Here is a 19,255-nt window from a genome sequence, read left to right as displayed (position 1 = left end):
ATCTTAGCTTTTCTTCATTAATTAAAAAATAGTTTGCTCTCCAGAGAAAATGAGAATAAAATCAAATTTGTTCTGCTTAGGCCTGTCACAATAATCAATACATTTTTGGTCATGCAATAAATACTCACCTGCCACTTTATTAGGTACACCTGTCCAGCTGCTTGTTAATACAAAATTCTAATCAGCCAATCACATGGCTGCAACTTAATGCATTTAGGCATGTAGACATGGTCAAGACAATCTTCTGCTGTTCAAAGCGAGCATCAGAATGGGGGAAGAAAGGGGATTTAAGTGACTTTGAGCATGACATGGTTGTTAGAGCCAGACAGGCTTGTCTGAGTATTTCAGAAATACCCTCTATATATATATAAAACACACATATATGTCAATTAACACATTTTATCAATTTTAAATTAATAGAAATGTTTTTCACATGTGTTTGTGCGATACTTTGTAGTGTGCAATTTAACACAGTTGCCTCTAGGAGTCGCCAATGGAAAGAAAACAAACACACACAAGTACGCCAGACATGAAGTTTGTGCAGACCAACGCACATTCCCACATTCATTTCATCGTAAGTAAATCTAAACGTGAGCGTGAAACCTGGCGTACGCAAACTTTTTGTGCGTACGCAGCATTGATACATGAGGCCCCATATGTCCATGTAAGCGTAGCCAGTAGTGACTTCAAAGTAAGTGAAAGATCCAGAAGGGCATCCTGCTGATTTCATTCAGAAGAGCACTTTTTTGTCAGACGGCTCACCGGTTTGACTTTCATTTACCGTCATTATTTTTAAAAAACGCCTGCTACATTTTATTTGTATATGTTTTACTGGAATGCATAATCTCTACAGGTACCTGATAGTTAGCTGTGGAGCTAATATTAATCAGACTCATAGTGAACACTTAAAAATCGTCATCATAATTTACTCGAGTGCACCCCTCAATGTCTCGCGCCCCCCTTAATAGGTGCTGGCGTGCCCCACAGTTGATAAACCCCTGATTTAGATTGCAGCTATGCAGTTTATTTATAAGGAAAGTGAAAGTTTTAAATATTCATCATTTCTGATTCAGCACGTTGGCGGTCATCAGCCTGTCATACTGAGCAGAGCAAAGACGGTTGACGTTCTGCCACAAGATGGCGACAAAGACTGCATAATAAGTCCTAAGTGGAGGAAAACAATATTTTCTCAGCGTACATTTCAAACTACAGCTAAAGCCAACATGAAACTCTTATTTTATTTCTAAAATTGATGTATTTCCATAACTGGATCATGAATAAAAATCTGCAGTGCTAGATTTGATGATTGCATTGTACAAACTGAGAGTCTCATACAAAAATCAGAAGCTGGAAAATAAAAGTTATTATTTCAAAGACAGAGCAATTGATCACATTTTGATGAATGACAGCAAAGACAAACATCCGTTTTATTTCGAATAAAGTGCACGGATGATTCGTCCTCACATGTTAGGAAAATAAATAGGGCTGATTGTGATTTCATGTTGACTTTATGTCCTCACATTATGATCTATGACAACATGCAGAACCAGCAAGCGTGAGAGAACAGAGAGAAGCGAGAGTTTGGGAAAGACGCTTGTGCTTTTCTTCTGTCCTGGTGACATGTCTGGCATGATGATTGACAGCTGTCACTCGGTTTCTGGACAGTGTGAGGGTCATGGGCTGATTGACACGCTTCAGTAACACTCATAACTTTACTGTAAACATACTCTTCAGTTCACAAATGCACCATCAGTCTCTTCAGAGGATAGTGCATGTCGTTGTTTTGTTTTGGAGGGAATTTTAAAGGAACGGTTCACTCAAAAACAAAAAAATGCTGTCATTATTTACTCTCTCTCCAAAAATGTTTAAAATATAAATATACATATTTTACACACACACACACACACACACACACACACACATATATATATATATATATATATATATATATATATATATATATATATATATATATATATATATATATATATATATATGTGTGTGTGTGTGTGTGTGTGTGTATTTAAACAACAGTTTTGTGGTTCTCGAATCTGATTGGCTGATAGCTGTGCGATATTAGACTCGCTACAGTTTGACAATTATTGCAGTTGTTGAACAGTGTAGTTTTGAGCCTTTTTAGGTGAGAATGTAGTTGTTTAGATTGCAGCTTTGTAGTTTATTTATAAGGATAGTGCATATTTTAAAATATTTATAACTTCGGAAATTCAGTGCGTTGGCAGCCATTAGCCTGTCATACTGAGCAGAGCAAAGACCGTTGACGTTCGGCCACAAGATGGAGACAGAGACTACATAATAAGTCCTTAGGGAAGAAAACTCGGCGAAAATTTCTAACTACAGCTGAACAAATCATCATAAAAAAGGTAAGTGGCATTCTAAGTCGATTTCTCTTTTTTGTACGTTGTATTGCTGTATTTATACCATAGTAATCTACTAGTCTTTGCTTTGGCTTTTTCAGAGTTAATAATTGTGATCTCCTGATTGCAACAGAGAAATACTGGGAAATCTCTGTAGACTGATGGCATTTCATGCTGTTTAGCCTTATAATCTTAAAATGTGAGCAAAATCAGCTGTTTTGTCTTCACTTTAGACATTACGCTAGAGAATCATTTAAACACTAGCTCTAAAGTGATGTTGGTGAATTAGCAACGGTTTCTTCTGTTCTGGAGTCAGCTGCAGATGTGAATAATTGGTCAAAGAAAGTAGTTCCTCTTACAGAAGGATTTTTGAGACTCTCCGTTCTTGATTTTCTTTTTTATATACATGATTTTATTGATTTCTTTTGTCTTACACGATTATGCCGTGGAACTGTAGTATAAACGCAATATCACACTCGTAGCAGTGCGATGTGGCTGTATATCATCACTGGTGTATCACACGGTCTGTGGCCTCGAGCTAACGCATGCCTCCCACCAGTGCCGATATACAGCCAAATCACACTGCTACTCGTGTGATATTGCTCATATATACGTGTGTGTGTGTGTATGCATACACACACACACACTATATTACCAGAATATATGGTAATTAAATACATTTGTATCAAAAGTAAATTAATAAGTAAAAAAGGTAGAAAATATTAAAGCAAAATTAAAAACACTTTTTAAAGGCTAAATTATTATTTTTAAAAAAATCTAAATTTTGTATCAAAAAAATCTAAATATTATTAATAAAATAAAATGTATTGTTTCAATTTTCATTAATTCAATTTCTTTCGGCTTAGTCCCTTTATTAATCAGGGCTCGCCACAACCAAATGAACTGCCAACTTATCCATGTTTTATGCAGCGGATGCGCTTCCACCTGCAACCCAGTACTGGGAAACACCCATACACTCATTCACACACATACACTATGGACAATTTAGCTCACCCAATTCACCAGTAGCGCATGTGTTTCGACTGTGGGGGAAACTGGAGCACCCGGAGGAAATCAAAAATAATGCTGAATAACGTTTGTTCTGTAACTAGTTTTAATCCAAATACAAAATAAAATACTACTTTTATAATAATATAACTTTATAATAACATCATGCTTTTTTAAAGCTTGACATTAATCATTTCTTTTGACTTAGTCGCTTATTTATCAGGGTTCGCCACAGCGGAATGAACCGCCAACTTATCCAGCATGTGTTTTACACAGCAGATGCCTTTCCACCTGCAACCCAGCACTGGAAAACACCCATACACACTCATCCACAACGGCCAATTTAGTTAATCCAATTCCCCTATAGCGCTTGTGTTTGGACTGTGCGGGAAACCGGAGCACCCGGAGGAAACCCACGCCAACACGGGGAGAACATGCAAACTCCACACAGAAACGCCAACTGACCCAGCCGAGGCTAGAACCAGCGACCTTCTTGCTGTGAAGCGACAGTGCTAACCACTGTGCCACCGTGTCACTCTGACATTAATCAATCAATTCTATTTATAACTATGTGTGTTCCACAGGGGGAAAAGATTCATAACATCGTAAAAACACCACGAGAGCGAGTAAACCATGACAGAATTGAGTGAACTGGCCCTTTAAATTCTCATCCTGAGCACTTAAAACAGACAAACATCATCGTTATCATTCATAAAGTCATATATATTGCAGTTCCAGCGTGTGCTCATAAGTCTAGTAATCACTCTCAGACGGTCGTAACTCTCATCACCACCTCTCTGGGTTTGCTGCTGCTGGAGTTGGTGTTGGTGCTAACGTTGCCGCTCAGGGTTCGAGTCTCGTGTGGCCGTAAGTGGCTCAGCAGCTGCAGGAGGTTATATGGACAGTGTTGATCTGGTAAAGTGGTCCCGTCTGCATCCATATAGGCTCCTGTAGAGTCCTGTGAGTCAGCTGTGTTTTCCAGCACTGGAGAAGCGGCAGCCGCTAGAATAGAGGACAATGATGGAGAGATGTTTGATCCAGTGTTCTCTCTCTGCTGGACCAGAGTCTGCGTTTGCTCCTCGCTGCTCTTCTGCTGCTCGCTGTCCCGCTTTTTGTCATAGTTTAACACCTTCCACTGCTGGTTGACCGCCTGCCAGCGATGGAAGATGCGGAAAACAGACGGGCCCTCGTGGACGATTAGTGCTGCGGAGAGAAGGAGGCATGCATAGTTTGAGGACTGCACAATATAAAAAATCTGACTTGTGATATTTTGTTTTTATGCAATATATGTTGACATGAATACAATTTCACCAGATGGCTTAAAGGTGAAGTATGTAAGTTTGACACCCAGTGGTTGAACTAGGTATTGCATTTATGGATCAAAGCAAATGCAAGCGCAGGTTGCCAGATTGACAACACCAACAGAAGCGAGTTCTAAATTAAAAGCAATGGATGATAAAGTGACAATGCTCACCTCATGTACACCTCATGTGATTTATTAAGTGTTAAATGCTTATAATGTGCGTTTGAATGCCATTTTACAGGACATTTATTGCCATACTACTGAAAGCAGCAGCAGATAGTTCACCTCAGATCTAGTAAATAAAATAAACCGTCTGAAACTGAACTTCATAACTGTGACTCTTTATTAGAGCATATGTCAGTGATTCAGCATCTACATTTAATAATGTTAAATTGGTTTAATATGCAGTGCTTAATTGGTAATTTGTGAGTTCCTGGAACAGATCGGAGTAATGAATGTGGCATGTTACCATGTGGTAACAGAGTGGTAACAGAACATTTGCGCAATCAAATTGGTGGGTCAATTTAAGTGAATAATAGCTGGCGTTAGTAGATTCTATATACAGTGCATGCGTAAAGTATTCATCGCACTTCACTGTTTCCACATTTGTTTATATTACAGCCTTATTCCAAAATGGATTAAATTGATTGATTTCCTCAACATTCTACACACAATCCCCCATAATGACCATGTGAAAAAGCGTTTTTGAAATTGATTGAATTTATTAAAAATAAAAAAGCTGAAAAATCTCATGTACATCAGTATTCATATCCTTTGCTAAATACTTTGTTGATGCACCTTTGGCAGCAATCAAGTCTTTTTGAATATGATGCCACAATCAGGTTGGATGGGAAGCAACTGTGTAGCTATTTTCAGATCTCTCCAGAAATGTTCAATAGGATTGAGGTCTGGGCTCTGGCTGGGCCACTCAAGGACAATCACAGAGTTGTTGTGAAGCTACTCCATTGATATTTTGGCGGGTCATTGTCCTGCTGGAAGATGAATTGTCGCCACAATCTGAGGTCAAGCGCAATCTGAAGCAGGTCTTCATTCAGGATGTCTCTGTACATTGCTGCATTCATCGTTCCCTCTATCCTGACTAGTCTTCCAGTTCCTGCTGCTGAAAAACATCCCCACAGCATGATGCTGCCCCCACCATGCTATTAGTGGGATGCTATTAGCCTGGTGATGAGCGCTGCCTGCTTTTCTCCAAACGTAACGCCTGGCATTTACCCCAAAGAGTTCAATTTTAAAATATCTGCAAACATATTATGGTGTTTTTATGCTTTAGATGAGTCAAAAGCTTAGACACAGCACCTTTAAATAGCTCTATTTGGAAAAAATCTTGAATTTAGATTGACTGGGGTAATTTTGTAAGGGTGTGAATCATGTATAAAAATAAAAAATAAACTAATTGAAAGCAAGAATAATTGCAAAACAGCTAATGAAAAATGTCAAATACACATCTCTTTATGGTTTCTCTGAGAGACAAACGGTAGGTACAGAAATTGGATCACACTTTACAATAAGGTTCATTAGTTAATGTTAATTAATGCATTTACTAACATGAACAAACAATGAACAATACATTTACTACAGTATTTATTCATATTAGTAAACATTAGTCAATGAAAATACAGTAGTTCATTATTAGTTCATGTTAACTCATGGTGCATTAACTAATGTTAACAAGCATGGACTTGAATGTTTATAATGCATTAGTAAATGTTCAATTATGATTGATAAATGCTGTACGTGTGTTGTTCATGATTAGTTCATGTTAGTAAATGCATTAACTAATAAACCTTATTGTAAAGTGTTACCCAATATAATAATTAAACAATAAAATAAGATGCAATATTTAGTGATTTTATTTTAGATAAGCTTGCAAAGATTTATTTTTCATTTTAAGTACAGTTTCATTTAAACATCTTTAAATAAATAGGAATGAATAATGTCATTCTTCCTGTTTAGAATTTAACTGAGCCTTTATTTGTCATTTATAAGGGATTTATAAAGCATGAATAGTCCTCACTTTAGATTAGGTCACAAAACTGCATAATGTTGAGTTAATAAAGCATTTATTAACATATATAGTAACCATTACTATATGCCTGAATAATAAGACATATAAACGTTGATTTCAATAGTTTATTAATCATTTACTAACTTTTTCTGAATGACCCTAAAAACCCTCAACTACTCTTAAATACAAACGGTTTGTAAATAATTTGATACTTAATTTAGTAATGAAAAATAAATCATTAAGTATGAAAATACAGTCAGTAAACACATTATATAGGTGCTTATAAGTCAAGAATAGAGCATTTGTAGCTGCAGTTATAAACTGCTTAGTAACGTTTATTAATGTAGAGTTAATGCTTAACAGATAATGAGTTCACTATTTGCTAATGCTTAATAAATTATTTATAGTGTGTAGTTATTAGAAAGTGCTACCACTTATTCTTCATTAAAATTTATCTCAACTCAACATTGCAGACTCTGTTATGCGACTACTGTGCACACACACACATACACACTAATAATCTGATCTAGTGGTTCTGTCTGAAGAGTCTCTAATCTAAACTCCTGCAGTTTCCCTCTGATTTCTGTCTGCTTTTATCAGAGTTTGCATTGGAGGTGATGTTAATAGAGGCAGACGGCAGTGTCTGGCCCAGATCCTCTTTATTTGAGACTCTCTTTTTTCTCTGCGTGTGCTTTAAGCTGAACTTGTTTGGGTTGTTTTTTGGAATAGCCAACAAGTCATTATTATATTAAGTAAAGACCATGTTCCATTATACATTTACTACTGTAAATATCTCAAAAAACTATATAAATATCAACTTGTGTGTGTGTGTGTGTGTGTGTGTGTGTGTGTGTGTGTGTGTGTGTGTGTGTGTGTGTGTGTGTGTGTGTGTGTGTTTGTGTGTGACTTTGTTCATTATATCTGTGAGAATGTGAATTTATCACACACAGATTCATGTTAGCAATGCTTTCATACGTCTAAATCACTGAAACATGAGCCAGTGATATTAACAAGTTAATATTAATACTGATGCATAATCTTTTTCTTCATTTAGATGTGAATCTGGCTGCGTTCAGCTCATGGTCACTGATTCATTGTCAATCATAGAAGATGATCTGAGTTTTTTTGTCAAGGTTTTCTGCTTTCATTCTAAACACATATACGGACTGCACTCATATTTAAGTAATCTTTGATCTTTTCATATGCATGTATTAATTTGACTAAGCAAACATGCTCAACTTTTGAAACCCAGAACGTCCTCGTGGTGAATCAAAAGCTGAACTGCATTAATCCCTGGCTGAATATACTGCATTTAAACTTAGGAATCGACGGATAAGTACTGTACCGTCAAGGCCAGTTCATAACTGGGATTATTTCATTACGTTTTTCTGTTTGCATATTGCAGACTGTAATATCTCAGAGGTACGGAAATAATCATAATTTTATCATAATTCTCATGTTTACAAGCCTTTTTGCACTATATACGGTTCTATCTGCACAACTCTGGTTTGCACTCATTGCCATATGCCCTTAATGTTTTTGTATTGTATTGATTACAAATTTTTCTTTCTTTTTTTTTATTCTTTAGATCACATTTTATGTACATATTTAGACTAAATTTTAGGTATATATTCAGATTACATTTTATGTATAATTGTATTTATTGTAAATTCTTTCTTAAAACTCTACTTTTTGAATTAACATCATATGTTAGGCACCTCGGGTCTGAGAGTAACGTAATTTCGATTCTCTATATGTCCTGTACATGTGGTTGAATTGACAATAAAGCTGACTTTGACTTTGATAACTCTTTCAATGCTTGCTTCGTACTTGTCATTATTTTTTCCCCAATTAATTTATTGGCAAGAAATATATTTGAAAAAAGTTGCCATTTAAATTAGTTACAAATATAAACTGTTTTATTTAGCGCTCTGAGTTTGAGAAAAGCGCATTAAAAATAAAATGCATTCATTCATTCATTTTCCTTCAGCTTAGTCCCTTTATTAATCTGGGGTTGCCATAACGGAATGAACCGCCAACTTATCCTGCATGTGTTTTACGCAGGTGATGCCCTTTTAGCTGCAACCCAACACTGGGAAACACCCACACACTCTTGCATTCACACTCATACACTACGGCCAAGGTAGCTTATTCAATACACCTGTACCCAGGGGCGGATTTAACCAATAAGCAAGATAAGCGGCCGCTTGGGGCCCCAGGAAGTAGTCAAAGTAACAGGCGAGAGGTCGGAAGGCAGGCGGCAGACAGATAAATAAACAAGGCGAGGATCAAAACACGGCAAAACAAGACAAAAGAAACGCGTCGTAATGTCACAGATTACAAAACTCAGCGGCTGCATCCAAAACCGCCTACTACTCAGTAGGTACTGCATTTAAATTTAAACGTACTACTCAGCCGTTTAAAAAAATACGGTCTATACAGTGTGAATGTGAAAAGTATGAATGGAATTCGGACATACTACATCCGCCATTTTGTCTTGGTCACGTAACCTACCTGCGTCAGTTGCGTCGATTATATCCTATTCATGAATTCTTTCGCCGGCCATCATGGGATAGCGCAGCGTGCACTTCAGAATCTCGCCGGTAGTAGTAAGTCAGCTAGCTACTTTTCGCATTACTGATTTTCGAATTCTATGAATTCAGATATACTACACGGCTAACATACTGATTTTAGTGTACTATATATCACGTAAGTATGCGGTTTCGGACGCAGCCAGCGACTAGAGTGAGTGTTAATAGAGTGTGTAATCGGTCCTTGACAGTCCTCCGGTGGTGTGTGTGCAATCAGTCAGGATCAGGAACATGTGTGTGTGAGCGGAGTGCATGTATGGAGTTGTATTCCATGAAGTGGCGGATTTGTAGTCCCTTAGCGCCTGTGAGTGTTTTCCAGCGATCTATGGTGTTTTAGATCGCTGGTGATTGTGATACCTCTTCCCTACAGGAAAAACCAGCAACAAACAAGGATGCATAATTATATGGCTTTGCAATCTAAAAATGTGATTATAATCGAAGTCGGTCCGACTTTATATTAGTTGGCCTTAACTAATATGTACTTACACAGGAATTAATAGTTTGTTACAATGTACTTATTGTGTAAATACATGTATTTACTGTGTACTTATTAAGGGTGTCACGATTTCGATTTTTAATCGAAATCGATTGAAATTTATGCTCAATTTCGATTATCGAATCAAAAAATAGAATCGTCGATGCTGCCACGCCCCCATGTCACGTCAGCTTGGCTTGCCAAGCGGGAAAAAAACAGGCTTGTTGAAGTGCTTGTTAAAATGCAGAAGCAGGAGACCCGTCGACAGAGCTTAAACCCTCTCCTCTTTCAATGAAGTCGCCGGTGGAAGTATTTTGGATTTCCAGTGAGTTATGTTGACAACGTTCGTGTTGTCGACAAAAAAAAAACACAGTTTGCTAGCTCTGCTATGTACGTATTACGGTATTTACACTGTCTTTGTTTTTAAATGGCATTTTAGAACGACAACGATCCACATCCACACTGGCGTGTAGCATTTCTGAGCAGCCCTCCTTCCTCACTACCGCTGAAAAACGCACATCACGTGACCACACACACTCATTCACACACAGACACAGACGCACACACATTGCCATGCGCTCGAGACAGCGGGTCAAGGCAGTCAGTGGGTCAGCAGACTGCTTCCATCTTTTACTTTCACACAAGTACTTAGTCATTTTATCGAACACCTCAGATACTGTTGGCTGGTTCCTGTTGGCTGTGCGTCTTTTTTACCGATGCCATTATAACGACACAGATCACTGCCTATTCTCGAGTCCCGCAGAAAAAGTGATTGACAGGTGGTAATTATGTGTGTAACTTACCTTTATTCATTTACTGTATGATTTGTTTATGGGTAAAACAAAGACCATGCAGGTCAGGTAGTTTAAACAGTAGGCTACAAATAATTAATTTGTCATTAATCAATTAATTATTCATAATCGAAAATCGAATCGAATCGTGCCTTTAGAATTGAAAATGTAATCGAATCGAGGATTTGGAGGATCGTGACACCCTTAGTACTTATGCTTGATTAAATACATGTATGTAGTTACATCTGTAACTAACTTTTGTAATTACATTTGTAAATACACTGTTGACCATCCCTTACACTCTAACCCACCCTTAAACCTACCCATGCCACCAAACCTGTCTATAACCCAACCTCTATCCCAACTCAAAAGCACCACAAGTGTTCTCAAATACATTATAAACACAGTAAGTACATTGTATTTTATTTTTTGATGTAAGTACATAGTAGTTAAGGACACTCAATATAAAGTAGGACCTAAAAGTCAATTGGGTAAAAACAGCCACCAACACAACGAAAGTGTAGTCAATTTGGCCAGAGCGTATTAGTGAAATTTCCAAAGAGTTTTCCCTAAATATTTGTCAACATTAGATTTGTCAACAAAAATCATTCTATTAGCTGAAACCCAGAGAAAGTTGTGGCCAAATTAAGCCTCAACATCACCCCAGAGAGCATGAAAACACCCCCAACAGCACACAAAGGTTAAATAATTGTTTTTAATTATCTAAGTAGGATGTCAAACTTCATCTGCCATCAAAACATGATCTTTGACACCATGCAGAAGTGCCCATACCGATGCAGACGACGTCCATGAAGCCGTACATGCCGTAGCAGATCTGGAAGAGCAGGTCCTGCCGCTGCCACTTGGCTGAAGGACTGAGAGACGACCAAACCAGCCACGAGATGCTGGCGATCAGGAACAGGGAACCAAGGATCGCCGCCGCTATCTGCACCTTCTCTATGACTGTGAGCGAAATCGCCTGCCACTTCATCAAAACACACACACAGACACTTTTGCTTGTTTACATAACAGTATTCCATTATGGACCCTTTTCACAAGACATGTTTAACGGTCATCAGCATCAGTTTGGAAGTTTTTAATTAAAAGTATGAACATTTATATGTATTTATGTATGTATGATATCATATTTGCATCAAATTACAATAAACTAATCACCGCTTGTGTGAGGTGTCTCTAATGCAGCGTCTAAGGGAGCAGGACAGTAAATCTGACATTATTCTCTCTTCCGGCTGCCGTTATCAGTCTCACACTGTTTGTTTTCCTTCTTTTGAAAGTCTTAACACCATCCTGGAGGTTTTTTTTATTATTTCAGCAAATATGATTGTAATAAAAGTATTTGTTATACTCTCCCTTTCACTGCGCTCTAAGATTACCTAACAATGACGACTTCTGCAGCCGAGAAACCCTGGAAATGTGAAAAGGGTCCATTATTCTGCATGTTCTAAAACAGCAGATTATACGAGAGGGGTCTGGATGCAGACTTGGTGCAGATGCAATCTGAGCTGCATGCAATGCTTTTTAATGCGCTCACCTAACCCCACCCCTAACCCAGTGATGTCACTACCTCCATTGAGTGCATTGTGTCTGACATTGCATCTCTGAGATAGACAATCTCAGCTTGCACCATCAAGGCTGCATTCAGATACTATTGGATAACACAATGTATTTCACATGTCATGTATATACTGTTATTTAAAACCACACAGACACAAAGGAATGACTGCATAATTTAACATTATAATAATTATTATTAATATTATTTTATTTATATATGCAGTTGAAGTCAGAATTATTAGCCCTCCTGAATTATTAGCCCTCCTGTATATCCCCCACCCCATTTTTGTTTAACTGAAAGAAGACTTTTTCAACACATTTCTAAATCATAATAGTTTTAATAACTCATTTTTAATAACTGATTTATTTTATCTTTGTCATGATGACAGCACATAATATTGGACTAGATGTTTTTCAAAATATTCAGCTTAAAGTGACATTTAAAGGCTTAACTAGGTTAATTAGGCAAGTTGGGGTAATTAATAATGATAATAATAACAATAAAAATAAATTATTAAATAAATAATAAATATTGTTTAAGGGGGCTAATAATTTTGACTGTAAAAAGTTTTTTTTTTTTTTTTATGAAAATCTGCTTTTATTTTAGCCAAAATAAAACAAACAAGAATTTCTCCAGAAGAAAAAATATTATAGGAAATACTGTGAAAACTTCCTAAATCTGCTAAACATCATTTGGGAAATATTTAAAAAAGAAAATAAATTCACAGGAGGACGAATAATTCTGACTTCAACTGTATATTGCAGAAATACAATTCATCAAAATCTCATTTTTTTCCCCCAATATCATTTACATTACATTTACATTTAGTCATTTAGCAGACGCTTTTATCCAAAGCGACTTACAAATGAGGACAAGGAAGCAATTTACACAACCAAGAGCAACAATGAATAAGTGCTATAGGCAAGTTTCAGGTCTGTAAAGTCTAAGAAGGGAAGTATTAGTAGTATTAGTAATATCGTTTTTTATTTGTATTCCAATATTTTAACATTCAAATGATTCTAATGAACTAAATCATTTTGAGTTTTAAAACACTTCTGGAAAAACCTTAACTGGTCTAATGAGTCAGATTGATTCTAATTTATGTACTACTGTAAATAGGTACAAATTTGGAGATTTGTTATGTTTGTTAATGCATCAGTGCTGAGTATAAATAAGTACACCTCTCATACACTCTCAGAAAAAAATGGTACAATGTTGTACCAAAGAAGGTACAAACCCTTGTCATTGGGGAAGCACCTCTTTATGTCAGGGTTCTGCCACTCTGGTCTTGTAAATTCTTGTTTTGGTGGCAGAGCTTGGACACTACCCATGTCTGGTCCTGTTTCTGTCTCTGTGTGCGCGCGCTCTTGTACTCGTGTTTGTGTTTTCGTCTGTCAGCAGCGTTGTGTTTCATTCCCAGCGTCTCAGTCTTGTTGGTTTTGGTCGGTGCTGGGATGAAGCATGCACGCTGCGTGTGTGAGCGCACGGTGAGTGTTTTCATTCATCGTGTGCTCGTGTCTTGCGTCTCTCATCAAAGCACATGGCTTGGTGTTTACATTGTGGTCACGTGCTTTTGTCGTGTGCTTCAGTGTTGTGTTTGTCTTGTCATGAACATGCGGTTAATGAGTTCTCTCATTGGCCGCATGTTCTTGTCCTGTGTTATGTGAGCGCATGGCTTGTGTTGTCTCTCTGTGTCATGCACTCTCCCGTCTATTGTCTAGTCCCACCCTCCTTGTTAACTCATTATTAGTTTGTCATGTTCACCTGTTTGTGTCGATTTACTTTTGCTTTAAAATCCCCTCATGTTTTGAGTCCTGTGCCAGTTCGTTGTCTACACTCCCCGTGTTCCTGCTCCAGTCTTGCCTTGTTCTTGTTGTGCCAAGTTTGTTTGTTTGTTTTTCCCCCTCGGGGTGGTTTTTGTTGTTCTTTTATTTTATTTCCATTATCAATTATCCTGCATTTGCACTTGAGTCCTCGCTCCCTCATCCTTCCTGAAACCCTGACACTTTTTGAGACAAAGAAAGACAAAGAAACACATCTGTAGCAGTTGTAGTTCTGTTGCAGTTCTACCAGTCTGTATCTGTTGCAGTTTGTACCTTTAAGGACATGATTTATACCATGAGAGACCAAAATGTACCTTTGGCTTTTAAAACCTGCCGATGTACCCTCATCAAAGATACAAATCTGATCATGAAGGCACCACCACAGAGACAAGACACTTTTTACCTTAACAGTGTCAAATGTGTTCCTTCAAGAACTGTTTAAAGGCATTTTGCAACTGTATATCCAAAGTGCATCAATTTATTTTTCAGTAAAAATAAAACATCAAATACATTTATAAACAATGATTTGTTTTAAGTTTGTTTGTGTAAATGCAGCTTTTCCATTTACAATAAAGAATAAAAAATACTTTAACACAGATCATAAGATCTATTTCTTTCTAAACATTTCAAACATTTCACACAAATGTTACAGCATTACATTCCCCAACATTCACATTTTTCCTCCAGTTTTTACACATTACCTTTGTTATAAATTAAAAGTTCATTTGATTTACTTCATTTTCAAATAGAAATATAATCAACAGTATTGTAATGAGATATGCACAATGTTTGATTAGTTTTACTATAGTAAAATGTCTGCATGTACACTTTGCATATGCAGGACTTTTGCCAACTCACGTGTGTAGTGGAAAGCACATTCATAGTGGATATCAATAATGAAAATCTATTCATCAGAAACTTATCAAATGTTTATTAAAAGTGCTTAAATGTTTAGTTTACAATACCTATAGCTTGGTTTTACCAGTTGTTTTGTTCTATAGAACTTAATAAATAATGTTTATGAGTTTCTTAAATGATGATGTGTTTTAATATGGAAATGATTCATAAAATCAACTTGCCTTTCCAGTAATATTTATTTTATAGATATTGTAATGGAGTTGTCCAACAGTTAAGTACTTTTTTAATGAGAACAACTGTCTACCTTCATTTCTATTGTACCATAAAAGGTACAGAGCAGTATCATAAGAGGTCTTTTCTGTACCATATAAGGTACAACTTTTACAAAGGTACAAAACTGTTCCTTAAGAAACATCATTAGTACCACCTTGTACCTTTTTTTTCTGAGAGTGTAGATCTTTCTTTAAAATTCATATTTTCTATATGATGCTTAGCATTAATATATTTGTGCATACACTGTACATTAGATTACCAAAGACAAATCTTGAACTAGTCTAACAAAATACCTGAAGTTTCAATCACAGTCCAAATATTAGTACACCCAAAATATGTTGAAGAAAAATATTAAATAACATTTTAACAAATAGGAAAAATCAAGACAAACACAAAAATATACAATTTCTAAAGATGTTTGATGGTCAACCTCTTATTTTAATGAATATAACTGGCTGCCTTGTTAAAATGCAGCAAAAAAATAAATAAATAAATAATAATAATAATTATATATATATATATATATATATATATATATATATAGTTACTGAAAAAGGAATAAAAAGATTGATTTTCAAAAAAGGTGTACTCATTTACGCTGAGCACTGTATGTATTTACAGTTGAAGTCAGAATTATTAGCCCCCCTAAATTAATAGCCCCCACTGATTTATTAGCCCCCCTGTTTATTTTTTTCTCCAATTTCTGTTTAACGAGATCAGATTTCTAACACATTTCTAATAATAATAGTTTTAATAGCTCATTTCTAATAACTGATTTATTTTATCTTTGTCTTGATGACAGTAAATAATATTTGACTAGATATTTTTCAAGACACTTCTATACAGCTTAAAGTGACATTTAAAGGCTTAACTAGGTTAATTAGGTTAACTGGGCAGATTAGGGTAATTAATTATGCAAATTATTGTACAGAATAATGATTATTTGTTCTGTAGACTATCGATAAAAAATGCAGCTTAAAGGGGCTAATAATATTGACCTTAAAATAGGTTTTAAAAAATTAAAAACAGCTTTTATTCTAGCCGAAATAAAACAAATAAGACTTTCTCCAGAAGAAAAAATATTATCAGACATAAAATTTCTTTGCTCAGTTAAACATCATTTGGGAAATATTTATAAAAAAAAAAACAAAATTCAAAGCGGGCTAATAATTCTGACTTCACCTGTATATATTCTTATATGTGTATATATATTGTTCTTTAGCATTTTTAAGTACATAGCTGTTCAAAACATTTTTTATATTTAATTGTATTAATTTGTTTTCAGCAAGAATGCTTTAAATTAGTCACAATTAGCTCTAAAGACATTGACAAAGTTATAAACAAAGTTATATTACTATTCATCAAAGAATCCTGCAAATAATTTTATCACATTTTACATTGTTCATAACACTAACAGTCTTGAACACTGCTTTGAATAGTTGAGTGAAGATGATGAGGTGTTTTACCTGCAGTGGGTTCTTGGTGCTGATGGCGATCACTTGATACTTGTAGTAGCAGAGTTCACAGGTCCACGAGCCTCTTTCACTGATCCACTTAATGAGACACGGCTGATGAGTGCTGCGGACCGACCCGCTGCAGCGACACGGACTCAACAGCTCACCCTACACACACACACACACACACACACACACATTTTTGTGAATGGTGGGGACATTCAAAGCAAATTTACATATTTTCATATACACAGTACAGTACGCAGTGGAATGCACATACAACCGTCCGTGACTTTAAAAATAAGATCATCAATAGGAAAAAAATAAATATGGAATAAAATAAGTGATAAAATAAAATAGAAAACTTTAGAAATAGAACATACACTCCCCGGCCACTTTATTAGGTACACCTGTCTAACTGTTCGTTAATGCAAATCTGCAGCAACTGTGTGATGCTATTAAGCCAATATTGTGGACCAAAATCTCTGAGTTATATTTCCAGTATCTTGTTGAATCTATGCCACGAAGGATTAAGGCAGTTCTGAAGGCAAAAGAGGGTCCAACCCGGTAATAGTAAGGTGTACCTAATAAAGTGGCCGATGAGTGTATTTTGACTTTGTTTCGAGATTCATTCATTATTTTGTTGACTGATTTCCACATAAAGATCCTGCAAACTAAGATGACTGCATGAACGTTTTCTTTGCTCTATAAAATCAAGGTTTTCTTGTATTTGTGAGTATCCATTACAGTGTTTACTATGAATTATTATAATCTAGTTTAGAGGCATTGGAAATGTTACTACCTAATATGCAGTCATTAAAGTAAGTTTTGCTTTTGTTTGCTCCTGTATAAATGTGTTTTTATATAAAGTTCTGTTTTTATCTGCACCTTCGCAGCACTTTTCTAGCCTGTTTATTTTTCAGTGTTTTATCTCTGTGTTTAGGAGCTGCAGTTGACAGTTCATGCATAATGAAAGCTGAAGAAGTGTGCGAATTGACAATTTCAGAACAAATAATTCATCTTCCTCTTGGACACTGAATGAATTTCAAACGGAAAAATAAGACTGAACTAAAGGACGGCATTCATACAAAGTGACTCTTTCACTGCATAATGTATAGGGAGCAGTTCTGTGAAACTAATGCGGACTTCATGCTGTATATTTAAAGGAATAATGCAGTCAAAATACAAATATCAATCAGAACCAGATCAGCTTCTATTGTATTCACAGAAAGTCGAGCAGCTTTGGAACAACATTCCCAGGGGGGTGAGTAAATGATCAATTATTAATGATAAATATATTTAAATAAGGCAGCATGCCTCAATGGTTAGCACTGTTGCCTCACATCATGAAGATCTCTGGTTCGAGCCCCAGCTCGGCCAATTGGCATTTCTGTGTGGAGTTTGTATGTTCTCCCTGTGTTGGCATGGGTTTCCTCCGGGTGCTCCGGTTTCCCCCACAGTGCAAACACATGCGGTATAGGGGAATTGAATAAGCTAAATTGGCTGCAGTGTATGAGTATGTGTGTGTGAATGTAAGTGTGCATGGGTGTTTCCCAGTACTGGGTTGCAGTTGGAAGGGCATCCGCTGTGTAAAACGTATGCATGAATAGTTCATTCCACTGTGGCAACCGCTGATAAATAAGGGACTAAGCCAAAGGAAAATGAATAAATGAATGATTAAATAGACAAACCCAAAATTGTATTTAAAAAATTTACTCAATCCTTAATGGCGAATAATTTACCCAAAATGGAATCTAAAAAAAATAATTTGAGTGCAGGAATATTTGTATTTATTATTTTCTTTTGCAGGACTATTTTATGTTTAGGTATAATGAGTTTAACTAATGAGCGAAGCAGTGGCGCAGTAGGTAGTGCTGTCGCCTCACAGCAAGGGCGCTGGTTCAATCCTCGGCTCAGTTGGCGTTTCTGTGTGGAGTTTGCATGTTCTCCCTGCATTCGTGTGGGTGTGCTCCGGTTTTCCCTACAGTCCAAACACATGCGGTATAGGGTAATTAAAGAAACTAAATTGGCCATAGTGTGTGTGGATGTTTCCCAGAGATGGGTTGCGGCTGGATGGGCATCCTCTGCGTAAAAACTTGCTGGATAAGTTGGCGGTTCATTCCGCTGTGGCGACCCCAAATTGATAAAGGGACTAAGCCGACAAGAAAATGAATGAATGAAGTTTAACTTATGTTTTTAACCAGGCTCATTCTGAGAACAGCAGACGTTTCTGGAGACCGTGAAATACGTCCCGGGAGTTACGTATTTTTGCAGTTTGTGTTTTTGCGAATCCGCGAGAGGCCGCTGTGCACGCTTTTTCGCATCTCAAACGTCTCTTGTGGCCGCCATTCTCACGTAAACTCACAAGAGGCCGCTGTCGAACGACCGTCCATCGAACTGGTTAAATGATTGACTGACAATCGGCCGACACACCCTCCTCCTCCTTCCCTAAACCCAAGCAGTTTTACCGATTTACCCACCCCCACAAAAAAAAGAAGCTGTCCAGAAAAAGAAAAGCCCTTGTCTGATTTTTATCATGTTTTCAGATTTTACCACATTCTCACCCTGTAATGAACTTATTGCTTTATTTTTTTGGATTCTGTTTTTGTCTTATCTGATTTCTGGAACCGCTCTTCCCCGGACGTGAACCCGGTCGTCGTCATGGTCAGCTCCTCTCTGGGTCTTAAGTCTGCCGGCGTATG

The 19,255-nt window shown here is 36.7% G+C and overlaps 1 protein-coding gene across 2 annotated transcripts in view; it reads right to left on the bottom strand.

Annotated features, from left to right (window-relative positions):
* Positions 1-2,420: 2,420 nt before the first annotated feature.
* Positions 2,421-19,255, bottom strand: part of marchf4bl (membrane associated ring-CH-type finger 4b, like) — a 57,057-nt gene continuing 40,222 nt past the window's right edge. The window contains exons 2-5 of one of the 2 annotated variants that reach the window (XR_015500013.1): positions 16,566-16,721; positions 10,984-11,554; positions 9,672-10,924; positions 8,299-9,396 (exon numbers count right to left, since the gene is read on the bottom strand). Coding sequence is in view for 1 of the 2 variants with exons in the window: in XM_087268593.1 (XP_087124719.1) it covers positions 4,150-4,586; positions 11,362-11,554; positions 16,566-16,721 (786 nt within the window). In the remaining variant the exon portion in view is untranslated. Of the gene's footprint in view, positions 4,587-8,298; positions 9,397-9,671; positions 10,925-10,983; positions 11,555-16,565; positions 16,722-19,255 lie in introns of those variants that run through there. The other variant, XM_087268593.1, reaches the window with a different exon arrangement.

The sequence above is a fragment of the Danio rerio genome, chromosome 9, assembly GCF_052040795.2.
Source record: "Danio rerio strain M-AB ecotype USA chromosome 9, GRCz13ab, whole genome shotgun sequence".
Taxonomy (NCBI): domain Eukaryota; kingdom Metazoa; phylum Chordata; class Actinopteri; order Cypriniformes; family Danionidae; genus Danio; species Danio rerio.
This window is presented reverse-complemented; position numbering and strand designations above follow the sequence as displayed.